This window comes from Peromyscus californicus, unplaced genomic scaffold, assembly GCF_007827085.1.
Source record: "Peromyscus californicus insignis strain IS unplaced genomic scaffold, ASM782708v3 Scaffold_9__1_contigs__length_137607984, whole genome shotgun sequence".
In the NCBI taxonomy this organism is placed as follows: Eukaryota; Metazoa; Chordata; class Mammalia; order Rodentia; family Cricetidae; genus Peromyscus; species Peromyscus californicus.
Genome location: NW_026294617.1, coordinates 56,397,743 through 56,415,980, shown reverse-complemented (window position 1 = coordinate 56,415,980; position 18,238 = coordinate 56,397,743). Strand labels below are relative to the sequence as shown.

Sequence of the window (18,238 nt, the reverse complement as noted above, 5' to 3'; positions counted from 1 at the left end):
CATCTTAGGTTAAAATGACTGAAAAAATATTCTTCCCTTTAAAAGTCTAACATAAACAATTAAATATTGATGACATTGCTTGAACTGAAAAGACAAAGAGATGAATTTGAATCCATAACATCTTCCATTTAGTAAAGGAGGGGAATCTACTGTGGCAAAACTCTTTGGAAAATGTCCACAGGATGCAGTGTATAGCTACAGTGCTCTTACTCTTTCACATCATATGTTGCTTCTAGAAGCCACAATGACCACAGCATACCAGATCTTATGCTATCTTAAAAGTGTCCTGTTCGATTATATGAGCAAGAGATATTGAGACCATGTTTGGAAAAAGCACAGGGACAAATAACCAAACTAGTGGAAACACATGAACTATGAACCAGTAGCCGAGGAGCCCCCATGGAACTGGATCAGGCCCTCTGGATAAGTGAGAAAGTCGATTAGCTTGAACTATTTAGGAGGCCCCCAGGCAGTAGGACCGGGATCTGTCCTTGGTGCATGAGCTGGCTTTTTGGAACCTAGGGCCTATGCTGAGATACTTTGCTCAGCCTAGGTGAAGGGAGGAGGGGACTGGACCTGCCTCAACTGAATCTACCAGACTGAGCTGAATTCCCAGGGGAGTCCTTGCCTTGGAGGAGGTAGGAATGGGGGGGTGGATTTGGGGGAGGCCAAAGGGGAGTGGGGGGGAGGAGGGAGGAAAGGGGAATCCGTGGCTGATATGTAAAATTAAATTAATTATAAAATTTTTTTAAAAAGTGTCCTGTTAGCATTTTTGCCTCCTTGAAATACACTTTATTGAAAAATTATATTGAACATTAACAACTATAAATCATTTGTTAATAAATTGGCAAATGAAGGGTTGCAATATATTTTAACCCAAATTCAAGAAAGAAATGTCCTGTCATTTATATAGTGTGAGCACATTTAAGGAGTATTCTGATTAACTGAGATGCAGGCATTCACCAAACTTCAAGAATCAACTTCATCATTGATCTGTTAGAATGATGGATGTTTCATACTTGACTCTAGAATTTAAATGAGTCATAACATAAAAAAAAAACACTTCCTCCAACTTAAATAATCAAGTAATAAACCGAGATATAAATAAATATATGATGCTAAAGTCTTTTGGTGATTTATCTATAGAACATGATAAAATGGCATATCTCATTACTAATTCAGAAGTGCTATTCACTAGACCATCATTTCAATTGTATGAATGCAAACAATAATACTTTAAAATGTTAAACCATCATTGTCTCAGATTTGCTAATTGAGTTTCTTATGACATTATTGTTATTGAAGTGAGTAATTAGAGGTCCCATATAATTTGAGTTACATGCTGCAAACTGAAACTGTTCTGCTGATCAAGAAGAAATGAGAAACTGCCACAGCATGGCTTGGCATTCCCTGTGCCTTCAATCGCATTTTAGGTGTTTTGCACTGGGGAGATTTTATCTACAGACTAAACTGGCTACCCTCTGTCCCTATAATAACTCCATGATTGGGAAGCCATATGGTGCAATGCTGAATGCTATATTAAATTGTGAGTCAGATTTTGGCCAGCTTTATTCTCATAAATGAATATCAGAATTCTATCCATGCAAATTTCCGTACTCTGATGCTTCTTGGTTTTGTTAAGCTTATTTTGTCATTTTCCTTTTTTAGACACTTACAGAGATAAAATCATACTATACTTAAATCTTAACAGCACTAATAAAGAATAGGAAAGATAGAGGACTATGACGCTGTAGGCCTCACCCTGCTCTTACCTTTAAAGAAGCAGTCTTCATTGTGAACAATGGTGATCTTTTGCTTTTTCAGGCAGGCAGCTCTGTGAACTTCACAATGGTTTTCATAGAATTCCCCATCAGATCCACACACAGGTTTGTAGTGCTGTTTGCAAATGTCCATGCAGGCACACTCTGCATGCCTTGTCTCTCTGCTGATGACACAGTGCCTCCCCAAGCCACAGTACTTATTTTCACAAGATCCAAAAGGGCCATCCTGAATTAGAAATTCTGGAAATTAAAAAAAAAGGAAATCATTTGGTTCTCTTGTTGATATAACCAGTTCATTTCAAAATATCAGGTGAACAGTGTGTTCAAAAACTATTACAGAAATTGAAATACATAATGAAGGAACTTGCAATAAAACCAAATAGGAACCATTTCAAAGGCTGTCAGATTCTTCTCTGGTTACTCACCTCTAGTTCTACTTTCCCTTTTCAGAGTACATTGAAATTAGAGGACTTTTTATTATTATTAAGAATAATATTAGACATTTTGAAGGTGTTATGCAATGCATATTGACCATTCCCACCATTGCCTCCTTATGTCTTCTTACTACCCAGCCCCCTTACAAATCTCTTTCTCATGTTCATGTCTGACATTTTTTTGTGACCCACTGAGGTTATCCAGGTCCATCTATGTAACTATAAGTTTGGAGTTATTCTTTGGAGTTCAATTGAATCTACATGATGACACCATAATAATTACAAGAACAAATTTGTAAGCAGAGTTCAAAGTGTGCCTTGAGTAACACTAAAAAATTTTACATGCATGAAGCTTTATTTCTTAGCTATTATTATTGACCCTTCAAAATGAACTTTCATACAACTGAGAAAAGTTAAAATACTAGTTTGATATTATAAATTAAGCTCATAAATTACTTTAATTTTATCTTCATACTTTGATTCCAAGTCAAATTTAGATCAGCTAAATTAAAATTATACAAAACCATACCAATATCAATGGCATAGTACAAGCAATAACCTAACTCAGGACATACATAGACCAAACTAAAATTTCGGGGTACACAGCTTTAACAAAAAGCTGAGTTGCTGACAAGTGGAAATAGCCAGAGTTCCATCAACCACAGTTCCAATTCATCACTTCATATCCAAACTAAGTAACAACTCATCATGCCATGCCCAAATACCATGGTTGCTATTGGTTGCCAGTAAGTTAATTTCTCTAATCTGTTTTCCATTGTGTCTAAAAAAAACTTTCTATCACATTTCAGAATGATGCTCAGCCCTTTTTGGTTTTGAGTGACACAGAGCTGAAAAATCGTGTAGTAGTGTGGTCTTTCTTTCACTGGGCATAGCATGATCATTCCAGCACCATCTTGGGCTACTTTGCTCAGTAGTCATGGCAACTAACTGAGCAGAATATTACAGAGAAATGATAGCTTAGCTATTGGCAGTAGGAAAGAGGTTGGCATGACTCCAGCCACTACTCCACCCTCCTCTTCCATATGCAAGGGATTTTGGGAGATGCTAGATGGTATGCTATGTAAAAAGTACAGGTCAGAATGTTAAGACTGGGAAAGGAATTGATATGAAATTACCCTGCAGAATAATCACTATTAGGATAGTGACCCTCATTATGATGTGAGAGAAGCTATCATGATTAGACCTTGAAGGGAGAGGGCATTAGGAGTACAAAGGTATGGTATAATAGCATACAAGAGTCAGACTGATAAGAGAGGGGGAAAGAGACAGACAGGAAGACAGACAGACAGACAGACAGAACAGAGAGAGAGAGAGAGAGAGAGAGAGAGAGAGAGAGAGAGAGAGAGAGAGCGAGCCTCTAACCTGGAGAGGGGCTGCATTGGGATAGCCACCATATATCATGACAGAGGTTTGGAAAGAACATGTTCTTCAGTTCCCAGAAACTAATAAAATTCTTTACTTTTATTGGTTTCATGGAGTGTCAGAGGTGTATGCTAGATGATTAAGTCTGGTCTAGTCTACACATTAAGGGACAAGGATGATAAACTTGCATGGAGTAGAGGGCTGGGCTTGCTTTTCCCAGTGAATCCTAACCTTCACGGCAGAGGTCTCTCTGCTGTTTGACAGACTATCAGGAATTTTTCTGTCATTGTTATGTTTTAGATAATTTTATATCTTTATTTTTACAGCTAAATACTAAAATTTATCAAGAAAAATACTTATTTACCGAGAGATGGTTTATTAAAAGAGTGATAATTTCACCAGTTAGTAAAGCTGAGGCAGCTCATGGAAATATTGCAGTTTCCCTTGGCTGAGTTGCGGTACCAGGTGGTGGCACTATCTGGTATGCCAATGTTGGTGTGATACCAGGTGGTGGCATTATCTGGCACACCAATGTTGGTGTGATACCAGGTGGCACTATATGGTACATGAGGTTGGTGTAATAACATGTGGCTGTCTGGTACACTAATGTTGGTATGGTAACAGATTGCTCTTTCTGGTACACTGAGGTTGATGTGTGTCTCCAAGAGTCTCTATTCCTAAATTCTTGCTTTTATATCCTGTTCTGAATCAGAGATTTCAATTAAAATGCTGGCCATTTTGTTTACATAAATAGAGTATTTTACATTCTAGCTAGAAGTTTTTGTTACTCATTGTTACTACATTTAAAAGAAATGCAATTGATTTATATGAATTCCTTGAGAAAGTTTATTTATGTAAATGAAAAGGACATATCCTTTGTGACAGTAATTAACCACAACTAATGTTAAATTTAAGTTTCAGCTAATGTTAAATCAATTAAATCTGATCAGCATGTCAAAGATTTTCTTAAAGTACAGTCAGATAACACATTTAATTAATTTTAATTAAGGATTGACTTGTAGCTTGGTAAAGTAGCATTTGTTTCTCCAACAGTGGACTCTATATTTGCATCATTTGATAATTTCTGTGCCCTCCTAGCATTACTAAATGTTCAAATTATAAACACTGAAACATTAAAAGCTAAATATCACACCAAAAAGCAGAATTGCACAATATTATATTAAAGACATTTGTTGTAGCTTCCCAATCATAATTTGCTTCTCTTTAATAGATTTATAGATCTATATATATGTACATATATATGTATATATATATATATAAATACATGAAAGACGATATCAGATACATAGCTAACATTGAGTGAAACCTTTGAAAGTGAATTTCTTTTTATTTGTAAGTTGTGATATTGCTTGCCTGGGGTGCAAAAAAATTGATAATTTCTTCAAATGTTTTACAAATGGAATAAGATAGTACTTTAGAGGCAAAGATTTAGAGACCTGGTAAGGGGCACAAAAAAGATTAAGGGACACAGCACCAAGGTGGATGTCATAATGCACCCAACACAGCTGAGGCATACAGAATATTATTTTAAGATATGTTAATTTTGTTTATGTTGCATTTGTTTAACTCTGTGAAGTTAAACTCTGCCTGTCTAAAACACCTGATTGTCTAATAAAGAATTGAATGGCTAATAGTGAGGCAGGAATGAGAAAGAGGCATGGCTGTCTGGCAGAGAGGATAAATAGAAGGAGAAATTTGGGAGAAGAAGAAGCCAGAAAAGGAGGCGGACTCCTGGTCAGCCACCTAGCTACACAGCAAGCCACAGAGTAAGAATAAGATTTACAGGGGTAAGAAAATGGGATAAGCCCAGAGGCAAAAGACAGATGGAGTTAATTTAAGTAAAGAAAAGCTAGCAAGAAACAAGCCTAGCTAAGGCTGGTCATTTATAATAAGAATAACCCTCCCTCCGAGTGTGATTTATTTGGGAATGACTAGTGGGCCCCCAAAGGAGTAAAAGAAAACAAACAACAACAACAGAGGTATTTAAACAATGATTATTCAGAAAGCTGATGATGATAGGATATGGGGAAAAGACTGAATCAAGATTGAAAATGATAATGGGGAAGGGGAAGCAACAGATTAGGTGAGCTGAGTTAATCATTATATGGAATATAAACATACTGTTTAATTAGTGTCATTGTTTCACATGTTGTCTTCTAGCATGTGTGATGCTGAAGTGTAAAATGTATTTAATAGCAACTCTAATTTATTAACAATTTAGTCAAAGAAGAGGGTTCACTTTCTTTGGTTTTTAAACTGTAGTTTTGTCTGACCTGATAATCTATTAATAAAACAAGGGGTAACTAGCAAGTTGCTTTTAGTCTCTCAATAACGCAATTCCTTTGTTTAAACTTGTCTGCTAAAGCATGATTCTAATTGAAGTTATGTATGTAAAATACACTTAGATGTCTCTAGAATGACTAAGATGTATTTTTCACCTGCATTGAAGTATCACATATTGACAATGCTCAACTTAAAAATATTTACATAATCTAAAATATCCTCAACTATACCAAATATAAACTAATTTTGACTTATATATGATAAGTTGATCTATTAATCTAAGGCTTTGTTATTTGATTTGTTTCATATGGGTAAGTGCAACTTTGACTTTTAAAATTTTATTACCAGTCTTCACTGAGAATGGTATTAGCAAATTAATTAAATGCTCAAGCCTCATTTTTTATCAAATAACATTATTAGAATTCATTATGTATTACTTAAATAAATAAGAGAGAAATAGCAACAAAGTTAATAATGTTATCAAGCAGTTGCTGAGAAGATTCAGTACACATGGCAATGGAAGTGTCTGGTATGGAAAATTTGATTAAGGAATGCAGTGATTATGATTAAGAATGATAAGTTATTATGGATCTAGCAACAGGATATACAAATAAAATTGTTATAATAATAGTCTTTCCCAACAAACTGTGTTAAAAAGTCTGTTGAGGCTGGGCAGGTATCATATGCCTGTATTCTGGGAATTATATAAATGGATGTAGACAGACATCAAGTTCTAGGCCAACATGGTCTATATAACAAACCCCATTACAAAATAAAGACACAGGCAAGGTACATCAAGGAAGTGTTTGAGCTAGTGTGCTTCAAAATAACACCCCTAAAATTGCCAAGAAATTCTAACACGATATTTTTCTCAGATGCCAAAAAGTTAAAAATAATGAAAACCTTTAAAAATTGAAATGAAAAAGAGAAACAAGAAATACAGAAAATGGGAGAGGATACAAAAGTTTCATTTCCATAATTATATATTTTGATTTAGAGTTGCAAGCATCCATTTTCATGATAATTTGCCACCCACGTATAGAAAGTTGGGAAACCTAAATAAAATTTTGTTTTGTATATTGTAAGGTAACAAAATGGTTTCATTTCTCATAAGTTTCATGGCTAGTGATAAGTGTAGCAAACAACTGGAAGGCATGCAGAGGACTACACAGTGTGACCTTTCCGTGACCTCTGTGATTGTGGCCTGCATCTCCTGGTGTTGCTCCTGTGTCACTACTGAAGACAACCCATGAGAAGAGAGGGTCATCTCTACCTTGGATTTGGTACTGTCTCCCTATCTTATTTGGAACAACTTATGAGATCTTCAGTTAATGCTGCAATAGTGTATTTTTTTTTTTTTTTTTTTTTTTTTTTTGGTTTTTTCGAGACAAGGTTTCTCTGTGTAGCTTTGCGCCTTTCCTGGAACTCACTTGGTAGCCCAGGTTGGCCTCGAACTCACAGAGATCCGCCTGGCTCTGCCTCCCGAGTGCTGGGATTAAAGGCGTGCGCCACCACCGCCCGGCCCAATAGTGTATTTTTAAAGACAAAATAAGCAGGAGTGCAGAGACGTCTCCTACAATCTGCCACCACCCAGAACATACAGGCTCCCCAGCATCGGCATATTGCATCAACGCTGTAGCAAGAGCTGCACCATGATTGGGCATTGTCAAATGTTTTCTTTAAGAGTGAGTCCATGCAACCATTTCTTTCTGTCGTTGGTCTCCTGAGCCCCTGACAACCTCTGATCTCCATCTTAGGGCATTCCAGAATGTCCTATAGTTGAAATTAAACATTATGAATCCCATTTTTTAACAGTTTTTTTAAATTATAATATAATTACATTTTTCCTTCCTTTTCTTACCTTAAAACCCTTCTGTTTTTCCCAACTTTTTCTCAAATTAATCTTCTCTTCTTTCATTAATGGTATTCATGCACATATGTATATGTATATGCATATATTTCCAAAATATAAATTGCTCAATCCATATAATGTCACTTGTGTGTGTGTTTCCAGGGCTGATTTAGTGTTGTTTTTTACGGAAAAATATGCCTTATGGATTGCTCCATATCTATTCACAGGTTTTTAGGAAATTTCATTTTTAGTGTTGCCTAGTATCCTACTGTATAGATTATCAATCTGTTTATTCATTCACCTATTGAAAAATGTCTAAGTTACTTCTAATATTTGACTTTATAAAAATCACATAAACAAATGTTCTCAGATATGTTTTATATTTTCAGAGTATTTTAATGGTAGTTCTCAACCTGTGAGTTGCGACTCCTTTCACAGGTGTTAACTAAGACCATTGGAAAACACATATATTTACATTATGATTTATAACAGCAGCAAAATTACAGTTATGAAGCAACAATGAAAATAATTTTGTGGTTGGAGGTCATCACAACATAAGGAACTGTATTAAAAAGACACAGCATTAGGAAGGGTGAATACCATTGGTTTAGTAAATAGTAGGAGTGCACATGCTTTATCAAATGGTAAGTGTATAATTTGGGAGTGGATACACTATTTTATACTTCTCCAACAATAAGCATGCATTCCTATCGACCTAGCCTGATATCTCACTGATAGTTTGCATTTCAATAGTTTGAATTTCCTTTTCACGTAAAATAAAATATAAACATTTTTCTTTATTAGGATGCTCAAGAATGAACAAACCCCTACAATGCCCTTCAAGTGATAAAAAATGCATTTGATCTATGCTGTGGGACCAAAATGGTAAGGTCTCTCACAGTGGTTGTCAAACTGCTCCATGAAAAATCCCCATTCACTAAAGAAAAAATCTTTTCGGGATAGTAATGTGTCTCCTGTAGTTTCCAGCCAAACAGCCACAATTTCCCCGGAATCCTTTATTCTGACACCAATAGACTGATCCTTGTTCCTGACTCTCCTCAATATCCAGGCAATCAAACCCATCCAGGCTGTCTCTGGTGCCTGCAGAACATCTGTTTGAATTGTTACTGCCTTAAAACCCTCAGGAGCACTGCTGGGGATGGGGTAAGATTATAAAGTAACATCAAGAATACAGGAGAACATTGATGAATGTCACTTTGACATAAGTGTAATGTTATCAAACTTCTGCTTTAAACAATAGGTGTGAGGGGAACTGCTACCCAAAGCAAACTCCTCAGTCATGGAGACATTTACAGAGATCCGGTGTGCAAAGGTATGAGTTACTGTCACCCTGCTCTGCACAGATGAAGGAATTTGCAGAGGAAAGTAGACACTGTCACTCCCTTAGGCTTCTGGTTCCTCCAGCTGTTAAATGTTGACATTCTGCCTCTCACCTGTCTTAGGTAGCATTTTATTTTCTTTTTTTAAGAATGACTAAGAAAATGGTAAAAGAGAGTGTGGAGATGGGGAAATTTGGAACAAACCATCACTGTAAGATAAATTAAAAATACTAAAAACAAATGTAGCACAATATTATAATCAAATATGCCTGAAAACACTGCCTGCTAATGGACAATATGATATACAGCTAAGGTGGGAGTTGACGGGGAGGGGTAGAAGTCACAGGCCTACATCAGGAGCCGTTCAATGAATGGAACTGATATGCTGCTTTCACTGAAAGCCTTCTTTGATTGTGACAGAACAGGTGAAGACAGGCCTAGAGATCACACCGGCACAAATACATAGGGGAGAGTCTTGTCTTCCCACAGCAGTGGGAGATGCAGGATGATCTCAAAGGCCTCAGCATCTGATGCCATCACAATGAACTCAGGGATACCCCTGTTGAGGGTTTTGGAGGCCAAACTGACTCCGTTCTGACTGCTGAACAAAGTCAAGTGGCTTCTTGGTGAGGTGGGCAACTGCAAGGGACTAGGTCTTCGGATTCACTCAGGGTTGCACAGCACAGGCCTCACTGTGATTCAAGACCAGTCCACCTCAGGCAGGAAAAAGTGCTGCACAGTGATAATTTGTGTTTTTCGATTCCTTTTGTCTGTTTCTTTTCTTTTTATTTATCCTATATGTCTTTTACGTCATGTATCTTGATCTCATTCATTTCCCCATCCCTTGGCATCCACCTTCTGCCCCTGAACCCTCCCCCAACTAAAACAAATTTTCAGAGAAAAAAGGGAAAAAAAATTAAAAGGGGAGGGGATTTAAAATCTCATCATGGAAGTTGTGGTGTGACACAGTGAGTTACCAGTAAACCCCTTTGTTCATATATCTTTACTTGCAAGTGTTCATTGCAAAGAGTCATTAGTCTCCTTCTAGGTCTCTGGTTTCTACTACACTGTCGATTCTGAGCCCTCACTGGAACTCTTCCTGGATATCCTGTTGTTGCCTCCTGTTGTGGAGAACCTGCAGCTTTGCGTCTGAGGGTCAGGTCCCTTCATGTGCTCCAGCAGATCGTAGATGGAGTGGATGTTGGGATGGGCCAAACCCTGGATCTGGGCCTGGGCAGTTGTCAGGTTGGTCCTCCAACCAGTTCTTCCCTGTCCTCACCACCAGGGTGAGTTCTCCAGCATTGCCCCGGCTAATTCACCTTTTGCAGCAACAAGAAGGGGTGGGGCCAGTTCTGTTGCTTTCATGCCCTCAGGGTCAGCTCTCCAACACTATACCTTTAGGGAAGGCTCTATTGTGTTACCCAGGTTAGGCACAGGGACCACTGTCCTTTGCACTGCAGCTGGTGAGCGGTAGGGACAGCCCTCTCACTCTTATGACCCCAGGTATTTATCAGTTTCTATGTAGTAGTTGTATCTATGCATATTAATTTAAAATCCCCTGATTATGTAAGGTAGAGAACATAATTGCATTTGCTTTTTTGCCTTTCTCACATCATCTTTGGCAAGGTTCCTACTCAGGACTTTTACATAGCCTTAGAAATTAAGTGATTTTATTTTATTGACACATTGGAAAACATAAATATTTTATGAAATACAAGGCGATGTTCCTCAAGGCCTTAAGAAAAAGGCATAAGCACAATGCTAAAGCAATATACAGTAAGAAATGATAAAGACTGGGAAAGAAAATAAATGAAATCTAAAAGAAAATGCAAACAATGAAGGAAAGAAATGGAAGTTAGAAATGTATGGTTAGGGCAATTCTGTAGGCACCTGTGCTCGTGTGCACATATCCATCTTTACACACACACACACACACACACACACACACACACACACACATTAGAACCAAAATACATCTTTATAAAAAATATGACTGGCAATCAATGATATTCAGAGGATCATAATTATGTGATTTGAAAAATTACAAATTTGCAAATATAAAACTCAAAAAGTAAATTATTTTCTAGACACATGTGTTTACCAAAGTTAATCAAGATGATATATAAACAAAATTACACAGATATGTAACAAACAATGAAATTGCAGCAACAATTTAAAAGAAAAACTATATTATAACAACCACAACATCCCAGACCAAGATGGACTTACAATTAAATGCTACCATATCTATAAAGAAGAATTAAGACCAATGAGCCTCAAATTATTCCACAAAATTGAAAAAGAAAGATCACTGCTTACACTCTTTACAAAGCCCAGTATTACCTTGATATCAACATTAGGAAACAGACACAAGAAAAAGGGAAAAAATAAATGAATGTTCTGGAGAAAACTATAGGCAAATATTTTTAATCAAAATATCTCAACCTACCTGCAATTCTTCAGTGATGAGTGTCCACAAAGGTTAACCATTCCTGATGTCTCTGTGAATGCCACACAGAGCGCCACTTCAACACCTGCTGACCACCACTCTCCACCCACATCTGAGAAAGTTAGTGGATTTTGTCCACATGTATTACGAAATCTTACTTCTCAAACAATTCCAGAGACACCACAATGAGCTAATTACTGTTGGGCATTTGGACAAGACTTTTTCAAACTCTGTATCAAATCCAACCTCATTCTCAGTGTCTTCATTACATTAATAATTTTGACTTTGGGAATTATAAAAGTCTAGAAAATAATGCAGAACTTTTATCTCTGTTTTTTTCTAAATATATGTATGCACATGCTACCATAAATATATTTTTCTCTTAAGTTAACTTCTCTTTAATGTGGAGCACAATTTTGCTCCTTTAAAAAATTTTGAACCCACTATAAATTAGTGATTTTAAAATATATATGTAGACTTTTGGAGATGCAGTCCCAAAATAGAGACAGCCTGTTATATAAATAACGGGAATTTGTTTAGTGGTTCTTTGAAAGCTGACTCTAAGTTTTTAGATGAGTAAGCTAGAAAAATATTATTTACTGAGCAGATTCTCTTTTTACATAAATTTCCAAGTACCTTGCAATATAAGTCTTACAATTATTACTAGAATACAAAGGTCTTATTTGATCCATCATTGGATTACTAGTTCCCCACCAATGCACAATCATGTTAAAAGTCTAGAAGACTATACACTCATAACAGAGATGGAAAATGTTGAATTTAGAAGACTAAGAGCATCCCTGTCTCCATGGCTTGTCCTCCATAACCACACAAAATTTTTCACTGCCATAGCATTAGCTTTTGTGTTAAGGATCTTTTGAACATGATATTGGGAGTTTACTAAAACGTATTCACTTGTGTCATCCTCAGTGAAGCTTACAGTTGAAGACATTTACCCAATGATCTGTAATACAAAAGCATGATTTTTGTTGTTCTGTCTTTTCTCATCCTCCTCTTTGTCTCCCTCTTCTTTGATAGGCTCTTTCTATGCAGCCCATACTAGCCTTGAACTTGTAGTCATCTATTAGCTCTGCCCCTGTCATAGCCTCCTGAGAACTGGATTTGACCATGTAAACTGTCACCACAAAGTGTGTCCCTCTCTTAATCAAGAAATGAAAGCTTACATGGAGTAGACAGCTGAGAAAATCCTCGTATGGACCATCAGGTCAAAATAAACATGTAAACAATGTGAAATGAAATTAAACAGTGAGGACAAGTACTGTAGAAACAAAACAAAACAGCCCTGCAACTTACAGATTTATGCTCACAGAAATGAGATCACAGCTAATCCTTAAAATAAAACAACAAAAGTCTTTATTAAAAAAATAGAATGATCTACTTGAATTTATTTGAAAAAGATATGATCCTTAAAGTATCTAAGAGCAATACAGCGTACAAAAGTAAGAAAAGTATATGGAAAATGAATAAGTGAACATAAAATAAAATATAGAAAAGAGAAAATGTCAAGCCATATGACTGTCAGTTCCTGAATTTCTAAAGCCAAATAATAGAAGGTCCAGATGGGCAGGGAAGAAAAACAGATGGGAAGAAATAATTAATAAATTATTAAAGTATTTCCTAGAACTGAAAAAAAATGGATTGCCAAACTTAGAGACTTTGCTCAGTACCCAGCATGAATGAATTACAGTGTACACTTATCATGACATACTTTGAAATTTAGAAATAATGAAAGTATAGAATAGAATTTTCTATAAGTTTGTGAAAAACAGTAAAATGTTCATCCAGATCAAAGTGAGTACAAATTCGATTGCAGTTGATTTTTTAGCAGCAACAGAATCATAAAGCCAGAGAGTACACAATTCTGAATAGAAAAGGACCCTGCTCAGAAGTCACTGCCCTAGTCTGTCCACAGGTCTGACTGCTACAACAGGCAGGTCATTTCCTTCTTTCCACAGAGGAACATCAGCTTTGACGTTCTCCTGACAGTTGGAGGAAGGAAATGATAAATACACAAACAAAACTCACAACCCTCTTCCTCCCCATACCTACACTGTCACCTCTACTAGCCTATATCACAAAATACTAGACTTTACCATCTAGGTATCCATCAAGAGATGAATGAGTAGATTAAACATTGTGGAACAAGCCAACAACACATCAAAAAGATTGTTCACCCCAACCAAGATGAAATCTTTCTTGTATTACAACGTTGGTTCAATAGATCATTACAGAAAACATCACATAAATACACCTAAGTATAGAAATCACATGATGAGCATGAGGGATGCAGAAAAAAGAAGAAAATAAACCTTTGATATCAGCCCTTTTTAATACTAAATTAATTAGTATTAAAAGAAACTTGCACCAGAGAATGTTCCTGCTACAGCCAGGAACTGAAGCAGAGGCCACCAAGGAAAGCTGCTTACTGGCATATCCAGACTTGCTCAACTACTATCCTCACACAGTCCAGTCCCACCTGATCATGAATGGTGCTGTCCACAGGGATTGGGGCCCTATTAAAACAACTAGCAATTTAACACATGGACCCACAGAAACCACACAGGCTAATTTGATGGAGGTATTCCCTCATCTTAAATTTCCTGTTCTCATATGTCAAGGTTTGTGTTAAGTTGACAAAAACAAAAGAGCACAGAAAGTAGCAATGAATGAAAATCTGGATAAGGACAAGAAAGAGTCATATGCTTTAGACACAGTAGGAAAATAACTGAACCTCAGTGGAAAGTAACTCAAACCATCAAAATTATAAATAAGAAGCAATCATGTACTATCTCTACCTAAGGCTTCTAAATATGCCTGAGACATCTACTTTGCTTTGATGTAGGCACCTGTTTACTAACTCAAAAGGGCAGACACTCATCCCGGTGCTTAAAACATTCTGTAGTGAAGCAATGCCAGTTGGCTTTGAACATCATTTGATAAAAGTCTCGCCTAGAAAATTTAAAATCGATACATTAAATTCATTAATATATTTAAGAAATATGTAAGGAATGATGACAAACTTAGTAATAAAATGGTAATCAGAATATTTTAGTTTCTTTTGTGATAGACAATACAATCCTATTGCTAATCTAGAGATTAAATACAGTTACAGTACCTAATTTAGCCACTTTAGGAGAAGTAACCATAAGAAATGGTATATTAGGCACTTCAGAGATGGCTCAGTAGGTAAAGGCACATTTTACCAAGGCTGAGGACCTGAGTTTGTTCCCTGGAATCCACAAAGCAGAAGGAGAAAAACAACTCCTGAATGCAGTACTGTGATGTGCAGGCAAGTATGCGCTGCCTTGCACAGACAGACAGACACAGACACAGACACAGACACAGACACAGACAGACAGACACACACACACACATACATGCACTAATGAATAAATACTTAAGTAAATGCAGAAAAATATAAGATGTATCATTTTATTCTGAAGAAGCATAAAAGTAGTAAAAACATTCCTTTTAAAAATTTTTATCGAAAATAGATTCATCTCTCATAAAATACATCTTGATCACAGTTTCTGCTCGTTCCACTCATCCTTGCTCACTCCATATATATTCTCTCCCCCAGATCCACTTTCCCTCCATTTCCTCCTCAGAAAAGAGCAGGCCTCTTAGAGAGGACAGTCAATGAGGACGAAACAAAATACAATTAGACAAGGCAAAATCCCTACTATCAAAGCTGAGCAGGCCTCCTAGAGAGGACAGCCAATGAGGACGAAACAAAATACAATTAGACAAGGCAAAATCCCTACTATCAAAGCTGGACAAGGCAACCCAACGGGAGCTAAAATGTTTCAATAGTAGACAAAAGAGTTAGAGAAATACCCCCACTGTTAGGAGTCCCCCAAAATCACCAATCTAACAGCCATAACATATACTCAGGACATGGTGTAGACCCACTCAAGCCCCGTGCTTGCATTTTCAGGCTCTCTGAACCCATGTGAGCCCTGGTTAGTTGATTTGGTGGACAATATTCTCCTGGTGTCCTCCATTCCCTCTGACTCCTACAATCATTCATTTCTTAAAGAGAAAAAATGATGAGTTTGGAATGAGCTAAGTATACATTAAATTATATAACCATTTGCTATTGGCCCAGAGCAAGGTTCCTTATCTCCACTAACACTAGACATAATTTTTATAAATAATTTTAGATACATATGTGCTTGAAATACTTGAAGATTGTTGGATCAAAGGATTGCTTTAACTGCCTTTCTACACTTAACATTATATTATATCATGGACAATCAAAATACACCCTTATAAAGCATACTTTTAAAACATTATTGCTCACTTTCAGTATTAAAGAATTGTGTGTTAACCTGAAATATAATGAATGGGGCTTGAAGGATGGCTCAGAGGTTAAGAGAATGTATTATTCTTGCAAAGAAACTAGTTCAGTTTCAAGCAATCATATTGAGCAGTTCATCTGGATTCCAACTCTAACTCCAGGGCACCTGTTTCCTCTGACCTCATGTGGACTCACATGCAGACCCATACCTAAACATAATTAAAAATATAAAATAAAGCTCTAAGATAAATGTAAATCGAGAGTCAGGAAGAGCTGTTAGAACTGTTTGAAATCTATTTCCAGGGAAAATTTTCTCCCTTCAGCTGTGATCCCAGTTCCCCACATTTTCTTTTTCCTGAAGAAATTCTCATTTTTTTGAGACCATTGTTCTATATTGTGATAGTCTGATTGAAGGACACAAATGTCATTTTAGAACATCTATGTTTCTTCCAAACACCTGTTTGTTTGTTTGTCTGTTTGTTTGTTTGTTTGTTTCTGTGGTTTGCCTGTCTCCTATGCTGCAGACTCTCCTGCCTGATTCTCTCTTAATATCTCATTCCCCTCCACCTCACAAAGATGAAAACCATAGAAATAATTCATCGTCCAAATCTTTTGAGTCACCTTGGATTTCTGGAAGAGAAAGGGATTAAAACTACACCCAAGCAAAGATGAGCCCTCAGGGCTATACAGTGCTGATGAGAACAAACACCTGTGAGGGCTAAGTCACATCCTGAAGCGGATGTGATAGGAGCTTCTGTCTGGATAGGATAATGATTAAGAGACTAACAATCTATGTAACTCTATGCAGGACCTCAGCAGAGAACAAGTGGGACCACAACTTGATTGTGATTGCTAAATAATTGCCTCTTGTCCCTTGCCTCAGTCTTTCATCTATTTTAATCTATAGCTCGTCAGTGATCAGAAGATTAAATTAAGGTCTGAACCCCTTTTACTGTTTCTTTTCCCAATGTTCCCACGTTGAATGGCCTCGCATTGTTTTTTATCATTACTCATCATTGTGACTGTCTGATAGGCATGTATGGCTAAGCATTTGGGAGTGCCTATGGAAGCCAGAAGGGGGCATCAGAACTGGAACTGCACTTACACATGAGCTGCATTGTGGGTGTTGGGACCACATTGGATTTTCTACAAGATATGTAAAGTATTTAAATTTAAAATATTTCAAAAACATAGGCTTAGGGAATATCACAGAAGAGCAGGTAGGAATAAGGTAAGAGCCAGAGACCCAGGAAATCTGCTATAAATTTGTGTCTCCTAGAAATGACTGACAGAGAGGTTAAATACCTGATACCTCAAATATATGGCTGCCTAAATAAGACTTGAACAGTGGCAACACCAATAAATATGCTAACTTGACATATAAAAATTTCACAGGGCCTCATCTTTAGGCAGTGAACTACGGGCAATTAATTCTCCTTAAAAGAGGGAAGATTAGTCTTTCCCAGGAATGAACCCACTAATCGGTTATCTAACATCAAGTGATCAGACCTGATATCATATGCACACATGTAACTGGACTCAGCAGATTGTATTTACATACTGATGTGCTTAAACACACAAACATTTAACAATAATAATTGAATAAAAAGTGGTAATTATATTGTGTTTATATTGTAATTAAATTTTAGTGTTTTATAAATTAACAAAAATTCATATATTTTCATAGTAAAATTAAAATTTTAAGTTTAATCAATCATTAACTATGCATCCACCCAACTTTACTGCTTTAAGGGATTGATAAGCCTTGTCTTCATTAGGGTTTCTATTGCTGCGACCAAACACCATGACCAAAAGGCAAGTTGGGGAGGAAAGTTTATTTGGCTGACACATCCATATTGCTGTTCATATTGAAGGAAGTCAGGAAGGACCTCAGGAGGCAGGAGCTGATGCAGAGGCCATGGAAGGGTGCTGCTTCCTGACTTGCTCAGTCTGCTTTCTTCTAGAACTCAGGACTACCAGCCCATGGATAGCACCACCAACTGTGGGCTGGGTCCTCCCCTATTGATCACTGATTGAGAAAGTGCCTTGCAGCTGGATCTCATGGAGGCATTTCCTCAACTGAGGCTCCTTCTTCTCTGATGACTCTAGCTTGTGTCAAGTTGACACACAAACCAACCAGCACAAGTTCTATGGTAGCACAAATCTTTTTTTTTTTTTTTCCGAATTAAGCAATTTTCTATTCATTCTACATACCAACCACAGATCGCTCTCTCCTCCCTCCTCCCACGCCCAGCCTTCCCCCACATCCCACCTCCCCATTCCCACCTCATCCAAGGCAAGATCTCCCATGGGGAGTAAGCATAGCCTGGCACATTCAGTTGAGGCAGGTCCAAGGTCCTCCCCGCTGCACCAA

At 37.1% G+C, this 18,238-nt stretch overlaps 1 protein-coding gene across 3 annotated transcripts in view; it reads right to left on the bottom strand.

Moving 5' to 3' along the window:
* Fstl5 (follistatin like 5) overlaps positions 1 to 18,238 on the bottom strand; it is a 596,643-nt gene that overhangs the window by 378,375 nt on the left and 200,030 nt on the right. For all 3 annotated transcript variants that reach the window (XM_052730071.1, XM_052730070.1, XM_052730069.1), the window contains exon 4: positions 1,773 to 2,021. In XM_052730071.1, coding sequence (XP_052586031.1) covers positions 1,773 to 2,021 — 249 coding nt within the window. The remainder of the gene's footprint in view (positions 1 to 1,772; positions 2,022 to 18,238) is intronic.